Source organism: Urocampus carinirostris, chromosome 2, assembly GCF_059441175.1.
Source record: "Urocampus carinirostris isolate Australia breed hairy pipefish chromosome 2, RoL_Ucar_1.0, whole genome shotgun sequence".
NCBI lineage: Eukaryota > Metazoa > Chordata > Actinopteri > Syngnathiformes > Syngnathidae > Urocampus > Urocampus carinirostris.
Genome location: NC_142350.1, coordinates 39,021,028 through 39,048,705, shown reverse-complemented (window position 1 = coordinate 39,048,705; position 27,678 = coordinate 39,021,028). Strand labels below are relative to the sequence as shown.

The window sequence follows — 27,678 nt, the reverse complement described above, 5'->3', positions numbered from 1 at the left end:
GGCTTTACGGTCGCGCCCCTCCTCCTCTACTCGGTTTGTCAGCGTGTGTCCGCGCGGCACCGAGGAGAGGAGGAGAGCTCCGTGTTTTAACCCAGCCATCGAAACACACGTGCGTGATAAACGAATTAATCATGACGGTTCCTCCAGCGAAAAAACATTGTTCTTTTCAGCCAGCGTGGGCAAATGACTGGGGCTTTGTGCAAAAAAAAAAAATGACCGTGCTGTTTGTGCGTTATGCCTCGAGAGCATTGCACCTAGCATATCAAGGGTTAAACGTCAATACACAAAGAATCATGAACATGAATTCAAGGACGAGTCCGACAAGGCAGAGACAATAAAACGTGCTGTGTCCAGGTACGGCAAACAAACACAGACCCTGAAAACCATTGTCACTGCTAAAAACGCCATTGCTCACTGCAAAGCACGAAAAATCTTTTACTTAATGCGAATATATTTAAGAAGCGTTCTTTTCGAGCTCTGAGGTTTTCTTTGGTGGCTTGCCTAACAAATAGACAATCAAAAACAAGAATAAAACACATCCCCATGTCAGCCAGAAGTGTTGAACGTCAAGAAAAGGGGCTGGCAGAAAGTGTGTGTGTGTGCGTGTGTGTTTCAATTTGATATTTTCTGCAATAAGATTTCATTGGTGAATAGTATGGTAGCTGCCCATATCACTTGTTTTTTGATTGTAGTTCATTGTTGATGAAGAATGGTTGATTCTTGTGGTCAAAAGTTGAAGTCATGGATGTCTACAGACCTTTCCACGTGTTGCTCACATATATTTTTTAGGTTATTGATGAACAAGAATAGTGCTAGATAAATAGGTCAGTTATACGGTTTCAATTTCTATCCATGTTGTATATTTGGACTAGTGTAAATCGACAACTCAGTTGGATATAAAAAAAAATGCTGTGCGAGTCATTAATCTTGGTGTGGCACACTGATTTACAAAGAAATTTGAAAGTGGCACTCTTCACTGAAAAGGTTGCTGACCCTGTTCTATAATATATGAAGTTATTATTATTAATATTATTTTTTAATTATGGGCGGCATTGTGGGCGGCACAGTTCTAAGGTCATGGGTTCAAATCCAGCTACCAGCCTTCCTATGTGGAGTTTGCATGTTTTCCCTGTGCTTGCGTGGGTTTCCTCCGGGCACTCCGGTTTCCTCCCACATTCCAAAAACATGCATGTCAGGTGAATTGGCCGGTCCAAATTGTCCCTAGGTGTGAATGAGCGAGTGAGTTGTCTTTCTCTGTGATCCCTGCAACTGGCTGGCAACCGGTTCAGGGTGTCCCCTGCCCACTGCCCGAACAGAGCTGGGATAGGCTCCAGCACCCCCGCGACCCTACTGAGAATAACAGTGTAGATAATGGATGGATGTCTGGATATTATCATTATTTGGTCCCCACTACAACCAATTAGGTTCATAGCCCTAACGGGTGGAACATGTTTTTAAAGCTTATCTAGCTGTAGCTCTTCGGTTTATTAGCATTTAGCTAGCTAACTTTCAACATATTAACAAAACATTAATAACAAGATGTTTTTTTAAATGCACTAGATAAACATTTTCCATAATTTTCCATAAAGGGTGGAACCTAAAGAGTGACTCATACAAGTATAACACATTTAAAATAAAATAAAAAGTAAGTAGAATAAAAGTTGAAGCGTATTTGCAGCCTTTTCGGGGCCGAGGGGAAATTGAGCACATTGTAACAGGGTGGATAATTACTATTGGGGCATGTAGAATTTGAACACAACAGCAGCAATATCGATTCATAACATTTAGTTGCAAAATTATGTTAGGTTAGTGCAGATTATCAAATTATTAAGGAAAAAAAAGATTTTATCATTTTATGGCCTACACCACTTGAGATAGTTTATTACATTGCAATGCAGACACAATGGAATTAAAAATGTCTGTCACCAAAAAGTTATCTAAAATAAAAAATAATATTTGAAGTGCATTTTATTTAGGGTTAAATGATTGCAAGTAAATTCATTAAAGTACTTTTTATAAAAATTTTGCAGATTTTAGAGAAAAATCAGGGTAAGAATATGAAGACGTGAAATGTTGGTACAAATAGAGAATCACCCCTTTACCAAATGCAAAATCCTATATAACACTCTTTGACCGTTCAAAACAATATCTAATAAATGTAATCAATAGAACATCAACATTTTAAAATAAATCAAAACTTCCTGGGTACCATTTGATACAATTAAAAAAAATCCCTTTTCTATCGAGGTGCTAAATGAATTATTTCTGTTGTTTATTTGGTAAATAAATTACACTTGTTTTACACAAATGATCTTGGTTTTTAATCTACATAGTCCGTCTGGCTGTGAGTATATAGGTGCCACGTGGCGTAATACAGTTTATTATCACTTAATACGGGGACTTTTAAATGGAAATACAGGATGGTAGTCTTCCTGCTGGGCATTTCTGCCTGACGCGCCTCCTCCGGCGCCTTTGGAATGCTCGTGTGCCCTGAACACTCCTGACTGGGTCATCAGCTGGGGACCAGCGGTCATTGATGTTTCGCTCCTTTAACCCCAAGACATCTCCCGGTGGCGCAGCGATGGCTGGGAAATCTCCCTGCCAACCCCACTGATGCCCTAGGTGTTGCTTGAAGGCCTCCAGTTCCTGTCATTCCTCCGCAGCCACAGCCAGAAGCTGCCCTTTTCTGCCTCTTCTGACAGCTCTTTAGTTGCTCTCCGGTTGCCAGCTCCTGTACATCCAAGGTCTCTGAGCAGGCGGGAAGTTGAGGAGCCCTCAAAACCCCTGCACCACACCTCCACTGGGCATGCTGTTGTTTTCCAACCCGCGTCCCTGCACTTGGCTGCCAGGTCTTTGTACTTCGTCCGTTTCCTCTCGTATGCTGCCTCTATTCCCTCCTCCCAAGGGACAGGGAGCTCCACCAGGAGGACCGCCTTGCTGGCTACAGACCACAGCACAATGTCTGGCTGCAATGATATTTCGGCGATCTCCCTGGGGAACTGCAACTGCCTTTTGAGGTCTGCAACTGCCTTTTGAGGTCAACTTTCATTCTCCAGAATATAACGGGTGAGGAGCCTTGGTGGTGTTGCGAACGTTGTCGCCAGCCCTTGCAAACTGGATGAGGTGATTTGATGGAGGAGCTGCCTGACTGTTTGCCTTGCGTCTGCAACCTTTGACTACCTCTGCCAGCTTCTTTAGGACGGCATTGTGCCGCCACCTGTAGCGGCCTTGGGAAAGTGCCATCTTGCAGCTAGAGAGGATATGTTGAAGGCTCGCATTGATGGTATTACAGAGGGGGCAGATCTCATCAGTGCCGAACCACAGATGTAGATTTTGGGGCCAGGGTAGTGTGTTGTAGGTTGGCCAGATCAGAAAGCTGAGCCTGGCTTGAGGGATCTTCCACAGGTTGCGCCATGACAAAGGCCTGTCCATGACCTCTTCCCATGTTGTCAAGATGCCATGTCTGCTCTGGGAAACCGCTTTGATGGTATGGCGTTCCTGTTCAGTCCTTATCACTTCCGTCACCACCATCTCTTTCCTCTCCCGCCTGGAAGCCTTTGACCAGAAGAGGGGCACGTCGCTCCAACCAAGACCTGCTTGCCCTACTTGGACCCTGTCGACCATTTCGCGATGTTTTAACCTGCCGATTGCCTGGTCGACCTCTTTTTCTGCCTTCCACTTTCTTCCTGTTCGAACTTTAGTGCCCGCTGATCTAACAAGATGATCGGAGGACTTTCTCAAATCCATAACCACCCGGGCCTTCTCCTTCTTGTATCCTAGGCTGATGGAATGCAGCGGCAGTTGGAGTATGTTCCGACCAAAGTGCCCCACCTCTTCAGCAGTCTTGATGTTCATGCCGCTGTCCGGAAAATGGTGGTGACATCATCAATGAAGCCTCGCAACGGTGGTAGCCCTTGGCCAGATGGCAGTTTCACTCCGCCAACCATCTCCCTAGCCCCGATGTGGATGATTTCGAAGGCCTTGATGAACAGTATAGGAGAGATTGAACATCCCATTGCTATCCCCACTTCAAGCTGCTGCCATCCTGTAGTGAAGTCCTGATGAGCACAGCACATCTGCAAGTCTGCAAAGTACTTGACCACCATGCCTTTAATGCAGTCTGGCGTGTGGAAGAAGTCCAAGGCGAAACTGATCAGCTGGTGTGGGTCGGACCCGTACGCATTGGCAAGATCCAGCCACACAACATGGAGGTCGTACTTCTCTCTCATTGCCCTTTGTGTTTGCTCCTAAATTATGGCCGAGTGCTCCACACACCCTGAGAATCCTGGGACACCAGCCTTCTGGCAGCTGGTGTCTATATAGCTGTTACTTGTGAGGTAGCTGGTCAACCCCCCGGGCAGTGCTTGTACAGCTTGTATGACATGCCATTTGGGCCGGCAGCTAAGGCTGCTCTTGATTTCAGAACCACCTTCCGAACCGCGCTCAGTTTGGGGGGAGCAGTGTTGAAGGGGATGACTGGGGGAGCTGGCTGGGGAACATACCCCGGGGATCCCAGCAGGATGGCATTTTGCTGGGTCGCTGAATTGTTCTCTTATATGCTCCTCAAGCTTTGCCTTTGAGATCTCCAGCTTTCCACTCCTTTTGTCTGCCAGCAGTTGTTTTGCATGCTTAAAGGGGTTCTTGAAAAAGTTGATTCTCTCCTTCTCCTTCCTCTTTCTGCGGCAGCAAATCCGTTCTGCTCTTATCAAGTTGGTAAGGCTGCCCCTCACCTCCTCCCACAGTGACTTCAAGCCCTCTTTCTCTTCTTGTCTTGCCTTCCTCCATTGCTTTCGGAGTTGGCGCCGCCTCCCTTTCTGCTTGGGCGCTTCTTTTCCACCACCCCAAAATGACTACTGCATTCCTCGTACAGGATGATGTCTCCTAAGGTGTAAAGCTTTGTCTCTACCTGGCCATGGAGAGAATGCTTCAAAAGTACAGTTATGTCAGTGTCTCCCTGACTATAGACTCATTGGCTCTTGGCCACTTGGTGGCTTGCCTTTGTCTCGGTTCTTTTTTCTCCTTGCTTTTGACTGCTTGCTGGTTGTTGCTTGTTGATGTTCCGGGTGTGTTCCTGGTTCCAATCTGCCCGGGGCCACCCTCGACCACCTGCCCTTTCCCCTTCTGCCTTTCTTCATCAGCACTGGATCCTTTTGCTCTGTGGTTTGAGACCTGGCTTTTGGTTCCTAGTGTCTGACCTGCAGATGCAGTGCACTGTTTCTGCTGATTCCCTGATGGGCACCTCATCTTTCCTTGGTGGAATCGCAGACCCCTGAAATACGTTACCTTTTCCCACCCACACCTCCATTTCCTCAGTAAAAAAAACTGGAAATTGAGGTGTGGGTGGGAAAATGTAAATCTTTATTAAGGGGAGCAATTGGCTGAGGCTGACATGTATGATGTTTGTATATACATGAATTACATTTGAAAATTAGTCATCAACATTTTCCAAACTGTAGAAATTCGAACCCCAACACAATTCCACAGTTACCACTCTTCAACAGTACAAAAAAGTGAAGTTTACCACCAAATCTGACTTAAAATTGTATAGCATTAAAGAAAACAATTGTGTAAACTGTTTGCTCCACTTTTCAGGTTTTGAAGCATCAAAGGGACAGTGTGTAATATTTAGTGACTCCAAATGGTACAAAAAAAACTTTCATTCATTAAAAAAAACAATATTGTTTTAAATATTAGGCAAAACACACGAACCAACATATTGATGTTATTATTTTATGTAAAAATAAACATAAGTCGAGAATATTGCGTTTCGTTTACACTGTGAAATCCTCATTTCGGTCCCCGCCATGTTTGACCGTCAGACTACGCTGTGTGAACTAGTGGATTTAAGCCCCAAATTCGAAAAATTAAAAGTTGGGTTTTTTATTTTAATAATGATTAGCATTTTGTGTTAACACTTTCATTGGGTTTATTTTATTCCTACTGTAACTATTTATTTTACGGTTACAGCCAAATATATTTACCGATTCTATATCCCCCTGTATGAAATAATGACCACGTTCCATTGCCTACCAGTTAGTGGCGGTAGTGAGTTACAAAGTATTTTGGCAATTTGCGAAGGAAGACGAGGGAGCCAATCAAAACGCGACTCAATGAAGTACAATATTTGAAAACTGTCAGTTGAAGGGAAAATATATCGCTCGCTTTTTGTGAAAAGTAGGACTAACGCTACCTCCATCGGAACGGTGAGATATTCATTATACTTAATTTAAGTAATAATAAGAACTCATATAGTGTGTTTATTAAAACAAACTAGTGCAATCAGTAGCAGTTTAAAGTTTACCAAGCATGCAGCGCTAGCCCGCAACGGCTTCTGTTGAGACTGGTCACATTTGGAAGATAACTCTTTATCACTCTTTGCGGGTACTGTTTAATCTATCTGAAAACCCACCAAAGTGCATTTTGTATGAAAATGTTAGTGCATCGCAAAAGTGATCGTGTCCAATGAGTCATGAATCGTCAGTCTTCTCTTGTTTTGCCAGCGAAAATGGGCGGTTAGCATCTCTTTATAACAACAGTGAAGAGAAAAAGCTTAAATGAAAATAAAGAATCAACTGAAATCGATTTGCGGCAAAATCCCCACTTCAATGTCAATTTATTCATCCATTGAAAGTAGTGTATTGTCAAACAGACATGTTGTGTTTGTCAATTTAGATGGAAGAAGAAGAGCATACTGACAGAATGCAGAGACTTGCCATGGTCTGTCAAAAACTGAACAAGATTAAAAAACATCTCAATGAAGGTACTAGAGTTCCTTGTTGATATACTGTATCACTTGCCCGAAACAGGTTCTCAGTTGTTTTCCTTTTTTTTTCAGATGACACAGATACTATTATCCAGATCAGCTGTTCAAAGTCATGCGAAGCATGCCTCTCGTATGTGATGAACCTTGAGAACAAAGGGGACCCACACTCAGATTCTAACCATCTCACACGACTCATCAGCGTTTATACCAAAATGTTCTCAAACATGCCAATTACACAATACTTCCAAAATGAGAGCTATGCCAAGATGTTGATCAGATTTGCAGAGTTGAAAGCGTGAGTGAAATTCGGATATCTAATATACAACAAGTGTTTTCTCTTTTTTTACCATTACACAAACACTATTTTAGTAGGTTAGTTTTAAGATATCACTTACCAAATACGATCCTTTTTGTTTTCATGTGATTCAAAAGTTGCACTGTTATTGTCACATGACATGGTTTCATTTTCATTTAATAGAATTCAAGACGTTAGTGAAGCTGAGGCCAACTTCAATGTGGCAATATCTCATTGCCAGAGATTTGCTTTTGTCCACATTGCATACGCGGAGTTTGCAAAATCTCAAGGTACAAAAATTTCATATGTGTCTTAACATTGTATCCTCTGACACACCGAACTGTTTTTCTTTTTTCCCCAGGCAACACAAATAGATGTGTGTCCATACTTCATAATGCAATTGAACTCGGTGCTGGGCCAAGAGAGCTGCTTGAAGCTGCCTTGGAAAGATTGCAGGAGAAAAATAAAACGTTTTCTCCAGATGAGAAAGAAAATGACCCACGTAAGAGTTTCCTCCGTATTAACAATTGGTATAGCGGGCGCCTGCATCTGCCCAAATTAATTATGCATATTTTTTTAAAGTTAGAATTCATACGTAACATTTCATGTGACGTCATGGGCAGCACGGCGTAGCAGTGGTTAGCGCGTGTGCGACACAGTTCTGAGGTCATGAGATTGAACCTCCTGTGTGGAGTTTGCATGTTCTCCCCGTGCTTGCGTGGTTTTCTCCCGGTACCCAGGTTTCCTCCCACATTCCAAAAACATGCATGTCAGGTTATTGGCCGGTCCAAATCGTCCCTAGGTGTGAATGAGCAAGTGAGTTGTCTCTCTCTGTGTGCCCTGAGACCGGCTGGCAACCAGTTCAGGGTGTCCCCTGCCCACTGCCCATAGATAGCTGGGATGGGCTCCAGCACCCCCGCGACCCGACTGAGGATAAGCGGTGCAGATAATGGATGTGACTTCATTGACAGTGACACCAGGGCTGTTTGCATTTGTTCAGGTTATGGTGAGAGGCTATTGTATCCACATGAAGATGTGCTACTATTTCTTACAAACTCATCATTTCCGCAGATATTAATGTTTCTTATTGTTGTTCTTTTTTGACAGTATTTTTAAACAGCAATACACATACTCAAGGCAAAAAATTCTCTGAGGTCAAGAAACCTAACCGGATGTCTGATGGAACGGGTGAATTTCATCTGTCGAGCATTTTCAGCTCAGGGTAAGCCAAATTATTGCTTCCTATTTTAAAGCTGAAAAAATATCTAACATTTTTTCTCTTGTTTCTTTTAGTAGTGCTGTTAGCGTGTCTTCAGACCATCCTCAGAATGGGAGATCTACCTCTCAATGCAAGAGTTTGGTGAGGTGTTCATTTTGTTGTTGGTGTTATCTCATGTTCCTGTTGATATTTAGATTTGTTTTTCTTTTGGGTGGATTCTAGCCTGGCAAATTCCCCAAAATTCCTTTCTCCATCCCGGAAAAGGATAATGATAGCGACCACACCAATGGGAGCCTAACAAACTACAGCAATACGTTAGTCGTAAAGAATTTGTCCAGGTAATTTAAAAAAAATCTACATTTAAAGGCCCAGTGTGTATTCCATAGTAAAACAGATACTATCACATAAACATGCATTTTAGAAAATAATTTTGAATGTATAAAATTCTAATTATATTCCATGTCTTTTAACTTGTTGTGTATTTGGCATGTTTCACATCATGTTCCTGTTATGGATGCTGGAAATTGTGGCCTTAGCATGTGCAGGTGGGGGGTTTCGCTCTGGTTTCAACCATTATTTACATTCCATAGCTGGGTCCTGCGTGTGATTTTTAGCTAAGTCCTGTGACTCAGGCGTCCCTCGCCTGTTATCTTCTACTTTATTCTCACAAGATTTTACCATCCTTTTCTTAAACCCTTTTCTGTCAAGGACCAGTTTTATCCCCTGCACTATTGTGCGAACACAGGTTTTTTTTGCAGTGATATCCAATTAGTTTTTCTTATAAATAAAGTGTGTTCAGAGAAAGAACTTTTAAAACCCTAAAGGACTTTGTCTTTTGAAGACTGGAATTGTCAACCCAAAATACTTAAATCATGGTATCTTAAAGAAAAAAAACCCTGAAGTATTTAAACCACTCTGTCCTTCTATTTTAGGCAAACATCTGGTTTAAGTGTGGGACAAAAAACAGAGGTATTTTATTCAAAGAAAAACATCGTCGATTCCTACATTACCAGCTTTCCGGTCAGCCAATTGTATTCTTGTTTCAGCAATTTTTTTTGTTTGGGGAATAATGCCTTGGGAGTCTAAAAAGACCAAACATGTCCATCTTTGCAGACTCCGGAAAGTGATGGTTCAGAAGACCAGGACTCTGGGGAGGCTGTAATCACTCCTCTGTATACACATGATGCAAAAAACACAGTTAAATTGGAAGGTAATTATACCTTAAAACAATGACCGTATTTTCCGCACTATAAGGCGCACTTAAAAGCCTTTATTTTTTTCAAAAACTGACCATGCGCCTTATAATACAGTGCGCCTTATATATGGATCAATATTAAGTCGCAAGGTCTCGCAACAAAGGCAAGCAGCCGCCGACTAGATTTTTCCTCGTAGGCGATGTGGTCCGCGGTGTATGCTGGGATACATATGCTGGCGTTTCATTTCCCAGCCAATGTGTCAATCATCGTTTGAATCGATCACTATTGGCTAAAGTTATTCGGAGGTAAAGGGGGCGGATCCTTTTTATCATTTACAGGCTCGCATAGGCTAAAGGGGCAAAACAAAGCCTGCAATTGGCCGAAAAAGATGAATGCGAATAGCACGTTTGGTTGTCTACGGCATAGAGCAAACATGTTTTACCATTCTGTATTTGTAAATATTTTACTCTCCTGGATTTACTACACTCACGGATATAAGAGGACCATGGTTGCACATTATTATTGAACGCAACGACTTTGGTGAGCTACTCCAGCTATATATTTTCCCAGTATCTTGTTTCAGAGTGATCTCGATGTTTCTGTGATGGGTCTTTTTTGAAATTAAACTCAATTCCAAGTGTTAATTGTCATATGCACAGTAAAGTTGTGAGCGAAAAAGAAAATAGAAACTAAGGAATGGTTGGCATTTCTTGAATCCCAAGACTTTACCCTTCCGAATGATATTTGGAACAATGCATTTGAGTGACATCGTACGGACACCGCATCCGCACGTGTCTACGACACGTATTTGCTTCTTTGCAAGCTTTCGGAATGTTAAGGGGGTAATAAGTTTGACTGAACTATCTGACTGTTTTGTCGACGTTCCCATTGTAGCGCCTTATAATCCGGTGCGCCTTATGTATGGAAGTTATAGGACCAAAAACTATTTTTTGGGGGCGCGCCCTATAACCCGGTGCGCCCTATAGTGCAGAAAATACGGTAATTTCAAGTAAGTTAATTAAATAGAGGTTAAGTTAATTGAGCCTCAAACTGAAAATGAAAAAAATGTCTCCATCGAAAACACCAAAACTAATATAAAACGGGTATGGACATATTTGGGCTATTAATGTGAGTAATAATTGTGAAACTAATACTTTGTAAAAGCCCCCTTACCTTTTTTCTAACTAGCAAAAAAAGAAAATCTGCAACACATTACATAGATCATGTCTTTGTGTCTCATGATTCTGGGGCTAGATAGTAAATCAAAATGTTAACAAGATTTCTTTCGATCTGTAAAACAAAATGGAAAAATATCTGAAAATGTGTTGACCACCGTAGTGCGTTAGCAAATTCCATGCATTTCTAAAGTGCCCTGAATATACCAGCATGCTTAAAGGGAAATCAAAGAGATGCTGCCCAATTCCTTAGCGCACGCTTACCTGTTTAGTGACATACCTACAGTAGTTAACTATTTATTGAAGCACACAAGAAGAATTTTATCTACTGTGTATATATACAATATCTGTATATAAACAGTTTTAAAGCATGTAAAACACTGTCTTTGCCAAGACATTTTATGACTTGTGACCCACTTGTCTCATTTGAGCTTTATCTTTGCAGATGTAACTTACAATTTTGAACAGGTCCTCATTTCAAAATCCCCTGAGTCCTGTTGGACATACCTGTCCAACCTCGAAAAAAGAGGCAACCCTTTCACGGACGTCAACCTTCTTAATAAACTCAAGGATTGTTATTCTAAAGTATTTTCACGTCTGCCGATACGACATTACAGCAAGAACTGCAGCTTTGCAAAAATACTCATCAGATATGCTGAACTCAAGGGGTAAGTTTGTATTTTTCCTGTTCATGTATTAATCATAGTGTTTTCCAACATACATTTTGTCCATTTTCTTCCCAACACACTACCAAGCAGGTCACCAAAAATATTTTTAGCCTAAAAAATTTGTAACGTGCTTAAAATAGGTTTGGCATTGACTTTATGCTTTCCAAATTTAACACAAAGCTGATATAATACAGGGTTCATACGGGGTGCTCGAAATCCATAAACTCTTGAATTTTAACGTTGTGCTTTCAAGGTTGAAGGATGCTTTAATTTTGGATGAAATACTTGTAAATGCCTGAGATTGTTGCCATGTGTCTCGGCAGTCTGACTACATCAAATCTGCTCAAAAATGACACCAACACTGCTCTGTGGTAGCCGTTACATAACTGCGTTATTTTCTCTGTACCTGGGTAATTTAACTATCTACTTTTTCTGCTGCTACAATGCTGTTACTGTCACTGACGCTTAAAATTGGTGCGTCTCTTGGAAGTGGGAGCCGGCTTTCCACCAATTGTATATTTTGATCTTGTGATTGGTCAAAATGAGTTGTTTTCAGGGATTTCGTGCTGTTGACTTAAAAATGTTAAAATTGTTTTGTATTAAATTTTTGTAGATTTATAACTATTTTAATTTATATTTCCTTTGTTTTTCAGTGTTTACGTTTAAGTGTTAGTTTTGCTTTATTTTTTCAAATTTTTAAGTAATTTATGATAATAATAAAACATAATAAAGGGTGATATATGGGTCAATCAACAAAAACAACATAAAGAGCCATTTGGGAGCCGAAAGAGCCGACTTTTTCTAATGAGCCAAGCTAAAAAAACCTGTTCTCTAAAAAGAATCAGATTTCTCATCTCTTCAACGGACCATTCAAATTTGGTGTAATCTATTAAACTCACTTAATATGGTTTACGGGTGAGGGCTATTTTATTATATTTTTACTGTTTGTTTTTGTTGCAATTCAAGTGTAGAAGAAATCTGTTGCTAGTGACATGCAACGCATTACTGCAATTGCTTTACACCTTCACGTGGAAATATTTGTCTAAAACATATGAACAAGTATTGTTCAGCTCGAGAAATGTATTCGATATTTACTCAATACCTAATATCATATGCCTTGATAAATGCACACGCAAGATTAAAAATTGCATCTGTAAATTGCAGATATATTTGTCAATCTGCAAAATACATAATTCACAGCAGATTTCTTCTTTTAATGGTACATTATGTTATATTGAAAATGTTGACCATTTTGTATGCCTTTTAAGAATTGATGACCCTGATGACGCAGAAGACCATTTCATACTTGCAAGGTCCCACTGCAAAGCCTTCGCGTTTGTCCATGTAGCACATGCTCAGCATTTGGTATCTCAAGGTACTGTAAAATAATCTTTGTACTGTTATTAACTCTTATGTTACCCGGGGTATTTGTGAAATGCTTTTCTTATGTCTCAATGCCGACAGCCAGAGGAAGAGTACTTTTATATTTGTGGCGCAATGTTGATCTGTAGGCAGAGCGACACAAATAGTGTTTAATCGCAAATGTTCAGCTGATTCCCTCCAAGTTGGGCAGTTACACTAGATTGGCATTGAATGGAATGCCTCAAGTGTGGTTGCATTTCATCCTTTGGCCAAATACGAAAGTTATTAGATTTGTTTTCAGTAACCAGGGATCAGAATTTTCCGCGGATCCGCGGATTTCCGCTGTTTTTGAACCCCAAAGGCATTCCGACTTTTTCACTTTTTCTCTTGCGTAGCAAACAAATTCAAAATCCGACTGTCTCACTCTTTCCTTTATTGCTCTGGCGCACCCTGGCGGCCCTGCTTTATTCCTGGACCCTGGCTATTTCAGCTGAAAATGAAAATCTCCATTCTGATCCCTGAGTAACACATAATCAAGTAAAAAAGTGACTTTTGAACTCTGTTTGAGAACACAACTCCACCCAGATGGCCAGATAACTTTTATTGTGTTAAAGCATAAAACCATTAAGGCACTGAGCTTGGTCAGTTGAGACGTACATCCATAAATAAACCTTTGTTCATTTTTGGGGGGGACAGCCATATGAATAATAAATACAAGTAAACATTGTTTATCCGCTCCAGGCAGATGTTATTGCACAGTTGCAACTCTCAGAAGAGATCATATTCATGTAAAGATACCTCAGTCTGTGTGGAAAAGCGTGTCAAGAGATGATAGTCGAAAATGAAGTTTACGTTTGACTATTTCTATTATCAATTTTTGCCCTAATTCTAAGTGCAGGAGTAGCTCCTAGCAGCACTACCTAAGTTTTACCATCTTCAATATATAGATTTTTGCTGTCTTAAATGTTTTCGAGGCCTTTTCAGCTATATATGTACAACTGCTTAAAATTCTAGTTTCTCTGTTTTTTTTTTCTGTAGTCTCCATTTTGGGGAATAGGGAATGAAACCATCAAATGCATGCACAGCAGTTTAATTTCTGGTGACTAATTCGACCATTCAAACAACTTTCTCCAGGCATATGATAGCTTTTTTCGAGACAACAATAATAAAAAAAGAGTACTTCTGTACATAAAGTATTCTGGTGCAGATCTGTATTTTCTTGGTAAGGTGGAAATTGTATGTACTGTACTAGCGTATTAACAGTTTATGTGGTTATTGTGTATTTTGTTGCTGACAGCTGTTAAGTGCATGCAAATTTATAACACAGTGATCCTTTGATTTTCACGGGGTTCTGTAATGAACCCGTGATCGGCGAAATTCGTTCAGTAGAAAACTTTATTTTTGTACAATTATTATACAATTGAATACTGTATTATACACTGAAAACACAAAGCAAACCCATATTACTGCTTAATCAGTTGCGTAACAAGGTACTTTATTAAATTGTATTTTTTACAAACACAGAACATAGTGAAACGATGCAAGTTCCTGAAGTAGCGAAACGGTGGAAAGAAATCATGTTATAGATATGGATTACTGTACTCACAGGCTGCCTTGATGTTTTGCTTCATGATACTCTCTTAGCCACAGTGTGTTTGAGCAAATAATTATAGATAGATAGATAGATACTTTATTCATCCCCTAAGGGAAATTCACATTTCCAGCAGCATCCCTGAGCTGAGAACAGTACAATAATAAAGCCAAAAGAATACAATATACAAATACCCAGTGTGACGTGCAAATGCCCACTGTAGCGTGTTATATAGAGTAACTAAATAGTGCTACACAGAATACATATTGCAGTAAGATTCGGTAATATCCAATGTAGGTGGTGTGGTTTAATGTGGGCCTTTACTCTGCCGGGTGGAGTTAAAGAGCCTCATGGCATGAGGAAGAAAAGATCTCTTCAGTCTGTCCGTAGTACAAGACAGTGACAGCAGTCTGTCGCTGAAACTGCTCTTCTGTCTGGAGATAATGCTGTGTAGTGGATGCGATGGATTATCCATGATTGACCTCAGCTTTTTCAGTGCTCGTCTCTCAGCTACTGTTGTTAGGCTGTCCAGCTCTTTGCCCACAACAGAGCTCGCTTTCCTAGCCAGTTTATTGAGACGAGAGGCATCCTTCTTCTTGACGCTGCCTCCCCAACACGCTGCCGCATAGAAGAGGGCGCTTGCCACTACTGTCTCATAGAATATTTTCAGGAGCTTTTTGCAGATGTTGAAGGAGGCCAGCCTTCTGAGGAAGTAAAGTCGGCTTTGACCTTTCCTACATAGAGCTTCTGTGTTGGCAGTCCAGTCCAGTTTGTTGTCCAGCTGCACACCCAGGTATTTGTAGGTCTGGACAAATTCTACACATTCTCCCTTGATGGTTACAGGAACCGGGTGAGTTCTGGTTCTCCTGAAGTCCACCACCATCTCTCTGGTCTTGGTGGTGTTTAGGTGCAGGTGGTTTGCGTCGCTCCATCGGACAAAGTCCTGAATCAATGTCCTGTACTCCTCCTCCTGCCCGTTTCTGATACATCCCACGATCGCAGTGTCGTCGGCAAACTTTTGCACATGGCAGGACTCAGAGTTGTACTTAAAGTCCGAAGTATATAGAGTGAATAGGAACGGTGAGAGAACGGTCCCCTGCGGAGATCCTGTGCTGCTAACCACAGTGTCCGATGTACAGCCCCCCTGTTTCACATACTGGGGTCTGCCTGTCAGGTAGTCAGTAATCCATTCTACAAGGTGTGAGCTAACTCCCATCTCTGTCAGTTTCCTCCTCAGTAACAGAGGCTGTATGGTATTGAAGGCACTGGAGAAGTCCAAAAATGTAATCCTCACAGCCCCCTTCGCCCTATCCAGGTGAGAGAGGGATCGGTGTAACATGTATACTATAGCATCCTCCACTCCCACCTTCTCCTGGTAAGCAAATTGCAGTGGGTCGATGGCGTGACGGACCTGTAGCCTCAGGTGGTGCAGCAGCAGCCGCTCCATGGTCTTCATCACATGTGACGTCAGGGCGACCGGCCTGAAGTCGTCTAGTTCCTCAGGTCTTGATTTCTTTGGGACTGGGATGATGCAGGATGTTTTCCACAGCTGAGGGACCCTCCCCTGTTCAAGGCTCAGGTTGAAGATGCGCTGTAGAGGGTCTCCCAGCTCAGACGCACAGGCTTTCAGCAGTCTGGGGGATACTCCATCCGGACCAGCTGCCTTGCTGGTTCGTAGCCTTCTCAGCTCTCCACACACCTGGGCTGAAGTTATTTTTAGTGGGGGGATGTCTTCCATGCTAGTGTCCAGAGGGGGAGGGGGAAGGACAGCTGCATTACTCAGGGGTGAGGATGAGGCGGAGTGGTCAAACCTGTTGAAAAAGTTGTTCAACTGGTTGACTCGCCCCACATCTATATCCACATCCACACCCTGCTTGGTGCTGCAGCCAGTAATTGTTTTCATCCCTTCCTACACCTCTTTCATGTTGTTGTTCTGCAGCTTTTTCTCCAACTTCCTCCTGTACTGCTCCTTTCCTTTCCGGAGCTGGACTTTGAGCTCCTTCTGTACTCGTTTTAGCTCCTGATGATCACCATTTTCAAAGGCCCTCTTCTTTTGGTTCAGAAGGCACTTGATGTCACTCGTGATCATGTTGCTTTGCCTCTAATTTTTACAGTCTCTAATTGGCTATTTTAAGTTAATACAATGAGATGAGAGGCTATTAAAGAATATTTTAAAGATTTAGTCATTTAAATTAATTTAATGTTTATTTAAATAACTCAAGTTGTAACGAGTAGGGTAAATCAGATTTTGACTGCTATGTTGTTATTTTTATTAAGGAAATGTGAACAAGGCAACTTCAATACTGCTTAAAGCACAATCATCGAGTGCTAAGCCAGCTGAGCTTCTGGACATGGCGCTGCAGAACCTCAACGCTGGCAAAAAACGACTGCTTCCCACTGAGAAGGAACAACTCTCCACAGGTATTGCTTTGGCCACAGGAACCAAATATTATCCTTAATTTGACTGAACATAGGCAAGACTGGTTGTCATGACGTCACATCACAGTGAGGCAAGGCTTTCACCCAGGAGGGAATTTGTCAGTTGGACTTTTCTACCTGTCCTCTGAAAATGACATCAAAAGTACATATGGCTCAAGTAACTATTAATCCTGGTTCTTTTTAAAGGGACACTGAATAATATTTAACAACTATATGTCGCTGTATTGTGTAGTGCAACTATAAAGATTGCTACAAAGTACAAGAAAGAATGCAAAACGCAGACAGAGTGACTAACCCGCACCATTTTTTTCTCCTCAATGTTTTGCCAAGTCTTAAGGTTTTTGTATTTGGGGGTCACCACTAGTAGTAAGATGGCGGACAATCATGTCAGCTCCCTGTAGCCGAGTCTCTTGGAAAATAAATAAAAATTCCTTAACATTCGAGCATTTAAAAATAAGTTGCATGTTAGTATGAAAGTCCTTGAATGTTTTTCTGCTTTCAAAAAGCAGTGTGTGTGTGTGTGTGTGTGTGTGTGTGTGTGTGTGTGTGTGTGTGTGTGTGTGTGTGTGTGTGTGTGTGTGTGTGTGTGTGTGTGTGTGTGTGTGTGTGTGTGTGTGTGTGTGTGTGTGTGTGTGTGTGTGTGTGTGTGTGTGTGTGTGTGTGTGTGTGTGTGTGTGTGTGTGTGTTGCAGATTATTGAATTCACTTTTCTAAAAATAAGGCCTTAATTGGCATTAAAATTCCAGATCCAATTTTAGAAGTCTAAAATATTAGAACACATTTATAATATTTACGTTTGTTTGAACTAAAAAGATCTAGTTACATTTATCAATTGTCATTTTTAGTAATTCACAGATTTACTTTTGTGGCAACATGGCGAGTCTACAATAACGGAACTATCAAAACGGAGATGTGGATTCAGTCCGTTCTTTCCTACTCACAAAACATAGAGACATTTACCGTAGATTCCGGACTATAGCCCGCTACTTTTTTCCCAAATTTTCAACCCCGCGACAAGCGGCCGAGTATGAGAGGTAAGATTTAGACCAGGAAAATATATGTGATGAAGAAGATCATAACATACCGTCGTCGTGCAAATTGCACAATATGGGCTCATGACGTAGCCACTATGTCAAAGGCAAACGGGCATATTACTCGTATGCATCGACGTAAGGGAGCGTGGAAAGATGTCATCATGGTAAAATTGCTTTCCGATATTGAGAAAGACAACTTAAATGTCTTTATCAATAAGGAAGAATCGGGTGGTCTGCCGTGATTCTTTAGATTACGGCTTCTATTTCCTATACAGACAGATTAACAGGTATGCGAGCGTCTTTTTAGTAGCGTGAGGCTACCTCCCAAAGGCACGGTTTAGGATGAAAGTTATATTATTATTAAAGCTTTGAAAACTCTCGATGTACGTCTTTCTTTGTAAACATGTGTATACACGTGTACTAGAATGACAATAAAGTAGATCTGAATCTGAAATCTGAATATGTATTTGCAACTGTATATTTTTGTAATGTATTTATTTGTATTTATTTGAGACTCTTATTCTGCACGAGCAAATTAAAAAAGAGGGGCGGAGCAAACGCCAACGCTGATGGGAAAGTGGGGACCGGTAAAAGTGAGTTTTTGTGGACACGGCAGACAATAATGGATATATAGCTCGATCACCTCCAGGGGGAGAAATTTATTTTTTGGGGTGGAGAAAGTTGTGTCCCCAGTGCACGCGAAAATGCGGCGGGTCCGAAATGCCGTATTTTGAAGTCGAGTCGAAGTTTTTGTTTTGTTTTACTCAATAATTGAACTGAGTTTTTGATTTATTTGATATGGCGCCTAGAAAGGCAGTTTCTAAACCATGTTTTTGCGGTGCCGTGGACCATGTGCAGTCACAAACAAACACTATATTCACTATGAGTGCTCTGGACTGTCAGTTCAGGACCTAAGCCTCGCGATACAGGATAAGCAAGCTACTTACATCTGCAAGTCCTGCGTCCCCGGCTTATCCGCTGATGATAAGGATTCTTACGCCTCTCCGAGTAGCTCTGGAACGGTGTTCACCTACGTGGATAGCACTCCGGTGCCTCTATCCGGGTCGTCTGGGCCGTGCGGTGCCCTGAACTCTGCTGATTTGGTCTCCACTGTCCGTGAAACCGTGAAGGCCATGGTACCAACTTTGGTCCGAGAGATCATGACGCAGATGATGCCAGAAGTTGCCAGAATGTCGACTAGTCTAATGGAGGAAATGCTAGCAAAGGAGGCTCGGAAGCATAATCTCGTGGTGGTTGGAGCAAAGACACATCGAGAAAATGGGGAAGCTGTCCAGGATACCCAGCTCTTTCAGGAAGTCGCCGAAGCAGTCCCGGGAGTAGAGAAACAGGACATTCTGGAAGTTTTTCGTGTTTCTATATTTTTCCCACGCTTACCTTTGGAAATATACACTTTTTTTCCTTGGATTACTATCAACGGGCACCCAGAATCTGCAGGTCTGCAACAAATTTTAAGTACCTATATCATTTTACGTTCAATTTGGCGGCTGTGATTTTTGGACTGTGTGCTTCAAGGAAGGACATTTAGTTTCAATCGTGGGACTTGAAGTTTTGCTTGGACTAAATTCGTGTTTGTTTGATGTGGGTGCATGCGGGTTATATACAGGTGCGGCTTGTGTGTGGACAAAATCGGTTTTCCCCTTACAATGTGATGGGTGCGGCTTATAATCAGGTGCGCTCTGTAGTCCGGAATTTACGGTAAATATTTGGGTAGTTTTTTTTGTGCTATTTATTGTTTTAAAACGTAATTCATTAACAGTTCCCATTATGACCCATTTTGAACTACCTGTATGTTTTACAGTTCAAAGGGACAGTATGTATTCTTTAGCCCTTCCTAGCGGTAAAACATTCCATTTAATAAAAAAACAAAACATACATGAACTATCGTATAAACATGCATATTTTGAAATATCCATAGATTGAAAAATTACAATTTATTGTAGACAACATGAGCCTCACATAAAGAGAGCTGAGATAATTGTCCGCAATCCTGCTACTACAGGCACCCAAGAAACTAAAAAAAGCTCAGCATAAATTCAAAAAAGTTGCACTTTAAGTCTCTGTAGTTAGTTTTTGCCCTTGGGCTTTTGAGTAATCGTTTTCGATTGCACTACGACATCAAATGGTCAAACAATACACACTATCCCTTTACTGTTAGTGCCCAGCCTTGCAAATTATGTATTCATTTATAACTGATTGATAGATTTTCATATAGTTCTTGATGCGTTTATTTGGCGAAGCAATTCCGTCTTAAATATATTTTAGAGCGGTGGAAAATATCAGTTTTTCTTGTAAAAAAAACCTGATTTAGCCCAACTTTACCCAAACCCCAGCTTTGGCGCCCCCAAGTAATTTAAGTGTGAGACCCCTGGACTAGACGTACAGTAGTGTTATTTGAAAAAAAAAAAGATTTTAGCAATCAAAGACTGACTTATTAAAGAAAGTGTTAACTCTGTGAAGTTACGACTGACAAAAAGTCACAGTTTAACAAGGGCTGAGAATGTTTTTTCTCGCTACTGGAGAATAACTCCAGGTAATGTTTGCTTCTTTCATACTTGAAGAATGTCCACACTCTGACAAAATTTGACTACAAGCCGAGGGCCGGACTGATGGAATGTTGACAATTTTTCTAATGCCACATATTGTCTAGGAAAGCTAATTGAAGCTACTGAAAACCCTAGAAATCTATTGCAATTAATCAGAAAATTAAAGCAATTTTATGGATCTGTTAGTAATCTTGCATTTTCAACGTGCATAAAATGCCTAAGAACAAAATCACCATAACATAACATTAAACAACAGAAGCTGCCAATGCTAGTTGCCAATATTTTGCTAGAAGCAGCTAACAAACCCTAAAGCTAGTGAGAACGTCTGCTGCTAAAGCAATGCTAATTTCTAATTTTTAAAATATATCAAATCAAATGTATTAATAAAGCACTTTGCAGGCAATACGTTGAAAATCAAAGTGCTGCATAAAGAAATTCAGTGTAAAATAAGACAATGAGTTTCCCTCCTCAGACACACACAATTAAATTAAAAACAAAATAAATAGTAACTGAAATAAAGTATGATTATGGCAAAGCATAGACTAACCATGTGAGGAAAGGGACTGAGGTAGGCTTTTCCACACTGATAGGGATGGCAACAAAGGGGCTCAAATTTTTCAGCCGTTGAACAGCAACTTACTAGTGATCCCAAGAACCATGAAGAAATCCGCAGGTACAAGAGCGTTCTCCATTCAGACCCCAGTGCTGTGAAATGCTCTTCCCCCTGAGATTCGATTCGCAACCTCAGTGGAACTGTTTAGATCTAGACTTAAAACACACTTATTTTCTATAGCTTATGAATGACCTATGTTTCATGATAATGGTGTCCTTGTATTGTGTTGTATGCCCTTGCAACATCTATTGCAGCCTGGTTTTAAATCAAGGAGTGGTATAATAATAGCATGTAGTCTGTAAAGCACTTTGAGACCTCTTGTACTTACGGCTGTACAAAAAAAACAAAAAAAAACAACAACAACAAAAAAAACAACATGACTTGACTTGATTAGAAGTTAAACAAATCAAACTAAAAAAAATGATCAATTCAGAGCAAGTGCTAGTTGACCCCTAAAGCAATGCTAGAGGATACAAATACTTAAGCTAACAGTTAAACTTTAAAACTAAATACGTGCTCTCTTCTTAAAATATGAACAATAGAATTATTTCTGCGGTATATTATGTGCTCTCATTTTCAATATACACTTTTTTTCCTTGGATTACTATCAACAGGCACCCAGAATCTGCAGGTCTGCAACAAATTTTAAGTACCTATATAACTTTACGTTCATTTAGGCGGCTGTGATTTTTGGAATGTGTGCTTCAATGAAGGACATTTAGTTTCAATCGCGGGACTTGAGGTTTGGCTTAGATTAATCTCATGTTTGTTTGGTGTGGGTTCATGCGGCTTATATACAGGTGCGGCTTGTGTGTGGACAAACTCTGTTTTCCCCTTAAAATGTGATGGGTGCGGCTTATAATCAGGTGTGCTCTATAGTCCGGAATTTATGGTACTTTGGACCATGGAAAAGTGTACATTTGATAAGAAAATTCTGTCCGACAAAAATATTTCGCTATGGCTAAAAGCTGTGCCAGGTAATGTGTATGAAGCACCATGCGTTGTGTGCAAATAATGTGTGTGTTTATGTGTTTTGTTTGTTTCAATTGTGTGTTATTTTTTTTGTCGACTTGGTCTTAAATTTGATTTCGAAAGCCATTTAAAAATGTCTTTAAAAGTCTTGAATTTAACTTGCCTTAAGCTGTAGGAACCCTGTTTTTGGCTCTGGGGCCAGATCGAGACCTTCTTTTCTTAGGTTGGCTGGATCTGTAAATGAAAATGTTTAGCTTTGTTTTACAGTTCTATGCATTCAGCTTACATTTGTTGCCCGCCCTACGTATTGTTTTCTTTTAATTTTATTTTATAAGCACAACACATTTAATCACAAACAATGCGAAAGAATGATTTTGATGTGTGGCATTAAATGTGTTAACAGATCGTTTTTTAACAGTTGAATAAATGCAGCTTTCCATACTGAACCAATTCACCAAACTAAACAAACTTGAGCGGAAGCTATTCATAAAAATAAGCTTGACTCAATTGTCATACTGCTTTGAGATTAAAAATACAAAATAAGACTTATCAGTGAAAGGTAAATGACATCAGATAAAACTACAAGGCTGGGCCGCCGAAGCAGAAAAAATATTGCACTGTTTTGTCCTTAACATGAAACCAGATAAATACTATTTTTGATTGTCTGTGCAAACAAATCACTTTTCCCCACTCTTTGTCACTGCACTTGTGCGTGCTACTTGCTGGTGCTGGTTCCTGAAACTTGGCATATTTTTTCCTTTCCAAGTGCATCAATACCAGTCCCGAGTAGCAGCACATTTAATCGCCATTCAAATATTTGCTCTTTAAACTTGAGCGCTTATTTGTTTTATTTGTCATCATGGAGAACATCTGTTAACATAGATAAGTAGTTGCAATCATGGATATTACCTTTGCTGTTCAACAGCTCTTTTACACATTTACTGCCTTCTAATGGCGAGAAGGACCATTTCATTTGTATGTTTAACAACAACTTGATTGAAATTAGCTAGAGACATGCTTCCTTTTTGACATATTCTGATATTGCCGGCAAGCCAGATGAAATCATTCCACAGGCCGTATTCGAGCCCCCATGTCGTATGTATGACATGCCACGTCTAGAGCGTAGTTACCCATATACTTTCAACACCTTTATTTTCCAAACAAAATGGGGTGATAACATTGCCCATTCCATGTATGGTTCTTTTTTAGTTTTTTTTTTAATTAACATGTAACAATGTTTTCATACATAAAGAACCTCAGCTGCCTGAGCAGGTTGCACTCAGCCAAACAGTGGGACATGCAAGACCTGCAAACAAGGAAAGTGCATCATTTGGAGAGCGGAGGACTTCAACTCAGAAAGATGGATCCACTGAGGTGTGACAGTTAAAAAACTTTGCGAAAGTCTTATGACTAAGCTATGTTTGTTACTTTATATCTGTAAAAGTTGTTTTTTTAATACATATAAAATATTAATCCCTGCACACAAACACGGTAAGGTATTTAACCTTTTGCCGAATTTAACCTTTTTGTATGCACTTACCGACTTTTTAGGCAAAACGTATCTCGCCACCTGATTCCAAACCGCTTCCTGGTGCGTTTAACTCCATTGTGACTCCATCTTTACCTCAGCCATCAAGATTAGATCCACAAACGCCAAATAACTACAAAAGTGCAGGTCTTAATAGGTAAAACCACACACGGCAGTTAGATAGAATCTGTTTTACTCCTGCTTTCCAAGCAAAGAACCTTTAATTGTACTGCGCATATGAGAACATTAATACATCTTGTGTAAAGCCATCTCTAAATGAAAATTATCTTGTGGTAAAAATATTTTTTTCTTTGCCTTAGCTTGATTACTCCTATTGTCAAAAGAGAACCTGCAGTGTTGTATTCATCCAGAAAAGCCGCACAAGATGTTCAGCAACCATGCACTCCTCTGAATCATTCAGCAGGGTTCCACGTAACGAAGGTACAAACAACCCTTGACTTGAGGTGATACTGCAGACACTGTAAAGTATACTGTACTTTCAGTTTGTATCACATGGAAAGAAATTTGTCTATACAAAATACAAACGTTTTGTTGGTTTAACAAAAAGACTACTCTGAGCTGATTTTTTTTTTCTCTCTCTTTTGAAATTAACAAGATGCTTTTTCTAATAGCAGGCTTCCTTCACGTCACATGATTCCATTACCATTAAAGGCAAAGAGTTCTTTATACTTAAAATGATTGGACAAGGTGGATCAAGCAAGGTAAATGATAAATGACAGATTATAATGGAAGTCTGATGAGCTCAAAGAAATGGATGGCGATGATAGTTTGTGTTGATCATTGTTGTTTGTTTTTGTTTTATTTAGGTGTATCAGGTCCTGGATCCCCAAAACCAGTTATATGCTGTAAAATATGTAAACCTTGAGGAAGCGGATGATCACACAGTGGAAAGTTACAAGAATGAGATTGAACATTTGAACCACCTGCAGCAATACAGTGATAAAATCATAAAGCTCTATGACTAGTAAGTAAACGATGTTTTTTTTGTGATGTGTTGTGAAATAGTTTGCATGGGGTGGATCAGTGGTTCTCAAATGGGTCTGTACCAGTCTCTTCTGGGTGATTGAAAGGCACTTCAATTGGTACTTGAGGTTTACCATATCTTAAAAAAGTAGCAAGCACGTGCTTCCCTTTCCCAGCACTGCAAGAACAAAACAAATAAAACTCATGTCATCAGGTAGTAAAATGGAGTTTGGTCTTGAAGAAAGTCAAATTTAACTATTATCTTTGTTTTCAGTGAAATAACCAGTACCTACATTTACATGCTGATGGAGTGTGGTAACTTGGATCTAAACACTTGGTTACGCAACCGGAACACTGTCAATCCACTTGAGAGAAAGTTCTATTGGAAGAACATGCTAGAAGCTGTCTATACTATCCACAAACATGGTACTTTTGTCATCTAAAGGAAGTCTCTGACATATGTTCTTTTCAAACTAATGTTATTTGGACCTTGTCTTTTTTATGTAGGCATCGTCCACAGTGACTTGAAGCCAGCAAATTTTGTCATTGTGAACACCTCACTAAAGCTCATTGACTTTGGCATTGCAAACCGTATCCAACCTGATGTTACAAGCATTTTGAAAGATACCCACGTAAGGGCAAGACATTCTGAGTTGTTAAAACGGCAATGAATGTTTGACAGACCAGTGCAGATGGTCTAGGTTGGGTAGTTATGCATTTATTTTTTCAATCACAGGCTGGAACCCTGAACTATATGCCACCCGAGGCAATTAAAGACACTTCGTCCCAGCATGGACACGCACGCTCCAAGGTACTCTTCAAATGGTCTACTAAAAATTCAATGAATATGTTTCTGATTGCAAATGTTTGCATGCTAACATTTGTGTTTTCTTTGTGTGCCTCCAAGATCAGTCCCAAAGGTGATGTCTGGTCCCTTGGATGTATCCTGTACTGTATGACATACAGAAAGACTCCATTCCAAAGCATCACAAATCAAATCACCAAGCTGCACGCCATCATCGATCCATCCCATGAAATACACTTCCCTGACCTCCCAGAGAAGGATTTGCTGGATGTGTTAAAAGTAAGAGGCCAAAATCACACAGCTGTTTGTACTGGTGCTTGAAATTTAATAGGTTTTTTTTTCGAGGTTTGGAAAGCGGTTTAATTTTGGGTGACGTACTTTTAAATGCTTGAAACTTTTGCTATGTTTCTCGGCAGTCTGATTGTTAACCATGCATGAAATAAAGAAAAATAAAACAAGTTTTCTAAAAATAAATAACACCAATATGCCTGCTACAGTCCTTCGTGTTGCAATTGCATTTCTTCTTCCCTTGTGATGAACAGCAGCTGGCTTTAGTTTGTATGGCATTGTCATTTGACACAGCATCGCCACCTACGCGTCATGCCCAAGAGAATAGATGCAGCAGACCTGTGTTTTTCAATGGCTAGAAAATTAAAAACAATAACTAACATGGAACAAATCCATGCACAGCAATGCTGCAAAGTATGCGGAAAAAGAGATTCAACCCTTTGCAATGGGAAAGTCAGCTTTTTCCAGTTATATGAAAGATAATTCACAGAAAAACTGACTTGACTATGATTTATTTGGCTGTTTGCTTCATGATACACCTTAACATGGCACTATGTTATAATTAAATGTTTATTTGTGCAAGGATTACATTTACATATTAATTATGGCCATTTATTATGGGCAATGTAAAAAATTAAGATTTTCCAGTGGTAAATATATTTCACAGTACTGGAGACACTGGAAAATTGACATTGAAAATGTTTAGTGCTTGAATTTGCCCACGAAAAAGGTTTACCAACCCTCATAGTCATTAATACAGAAGGTATTTCATTTTACTACAGTTGTTTAGTGGTCGTTTTCTCAAAGACAAGACTCCTTTTCTTTTAAACAAAGTAACACCTTCCCAAGTTGGATTATTATGATTCCAAATTGTCATTACAATAAATTCAGAAATACTATGCACATATGGAAAGTACAGGTGCGATATTAATATGACTCCTAAACAATGAATCAGCACTTTCCAAGGCAATATGTTTTTGTTTAAATGGTTCAGGATGCAGTTAATTATCATTCTTATCAAAAACAGGAATGACAAAGAAATACTTGTTGCCATACTTAAGCAAAGCGCTCGCGTCTTGTGCCATGACACCATTGGTGAAAATTGTGACCGCTAAGATCATCTCTATTTCGACAGAGGTGCTTGGTCCGAAATCCCAAAGAGAGAATATCCATTGTAGAACTTCTGGATCATCCGTACCTGCAACTTAAGCCACAAGGGTCCATGGAACCAGGTACACACCTTTTACACCAAATGCTCAAATTATGCTCTCATAAGTCATGCAAAGTTTTATTATTACACCCCCCCAGCTAAAACCAGATGAATATATTGCCTTTTTCTATGTCATCTAGATCCCAACTGATCTAGTGATAACTCGGGGTATTTAGGCTCATTATCATTATATTTTTATCATTATTATTACTGATGTTATTATTGGGCCGTGAGAATATTGTCCAACATCAGACCGGTTCGTGGTACAGAAAAGATTGCGGACAACTCCCTAATGTGAGACATTTCTCTCTTTATTTTCTTATTTTCCAAGAACGTCACAGCAACAGTGATCTCAAGAAAATACTTACGGACCTTGCTGCTCTGCAGTCTCCCAACACCATCATCCGAGCTGCTAACGTAAGATTTTTTTCAGGAATTGACTGCTGTTACCCCCAGCTATTCCGTCTTCTTACTCTTTTTTCTTAACAGAATCTGGTCAGAATGTGCAACAGTGGCAGGAAACTGGATGTAGCAGAATGTGCGAAATCAACTTAACAAGGCATAGTGTTTGCTATGTTTCCCTTTTTATACTCTTGTACAGTAATGTTGTATAATGTGCAAAATTTTGAACTGGTACACACTTCCTTTTGTAGAAAATGTTTTCAACCCCAACTACCTGCGTGTCTTCCCCTTTTTGCTTAGCTCTTTTCTGTATGAATAAACTTGTTTCTGTCCCAGGAGGGTAATTTATCATTTTTACTTATGGAGCGTAGTCTTCTGGAATTGAGTTTGTTCCGCATCACATCATTGCCTTTATATTTATAATGTGTGTGCACTAATGCTTTCCAGTTTACCTCTTAATGCTGTAGAGCAGGAGTGGCTAACTCGGTCCTGAAGAGCTGCATGTCCTGCATGTTTTGGAGGTTTCTCTGCTCCAATACAGGTTATTCCAATCACCTGGATCGTTAATAAG

General features: G+C 40.2%; 1 protein-coding gene across 2 annotated transcripts; it reads left to right on the top strand.

The window, feature by feature from the left end:
• The first annotated feature begins 6,086 nt into the window (after window positions 1-6,086).
• ttk (ttk protein kinase) lies at window positions 6,087-27,442 on the top strand. 2 transcript variants are annotated; one of them, XM_088326483.1, is made up of 25 exons: window positions 6,087-6,203; window positions 6,673-6,760; window positions 6,836-7,058; window positions 7,242-7,348; window positions 7,420-7,560; window positions 8,166-8,280; window positions 8,352-8,418; window positions 8,500-8,615; window positions 9,210-9,297; window positions 9,391-9,487; window positions 11,094-11,316; window positions 12,585-12,691; window positions 16,547-16,690; window positions 23,143-23,264; window positions 23,442-23,575; window positions 23,739-23,859; window positions 24,054-24,140; window positions 24,246-24,403; window positions 24,677-24,828; window positions 24,910-25,034; window positions 25,139-25,213; window positions 25,310-25,486; window positions 26,631-26,727; window positions 27,037-27,122; window positions 27,195-27,442. In XM_088326483.1, the coding sequence occupies exons 2-25, from the start codon at window positions 6,673-6,675 to the stop codon at window positions 27,258-27,260; spliced, it is 2,916 nt and encodes a 971-aa protein (XP_088182609.1). In that variant the 5' UTR covers window positions 6,087-6,203; the 3' UTR covers window positions 27,261-27,442. The 2 variants fall into 2 exon arrangements, with proteins under 2 accessions (XP_088182609.1, XP_088182608.1); XM_088326482.1 differs by having other exon boundaries at window positions 24,051-24,140.
• The last annotated feature ends 236 nt before the right edge of the window (window positions 27,443-27,678 follow it).

Coding starts and splice junctions, on each gene's coding strand:
- ttk (XM_088326482.1), top strand. CDS start 6,673: ATGGAAGAAGAAGAGCATACTGACAGAATGCAGAGACTTGCCATGGTC. Junction 8,281..8,351: donor TCGAGCATTTTCAGCTCAGG/GTAAGCCAAATT, acceptor TGTTTCTTTTAG/TAGTGCTGTTAGCGTGTCTT. Junction 11,317..12,584: donor AGATATGCTGAACTCAAGGG/GTAAGTTTGTAT, acceptor ATGCCTTTTAAG/AATTGATGACCCTGATGACG.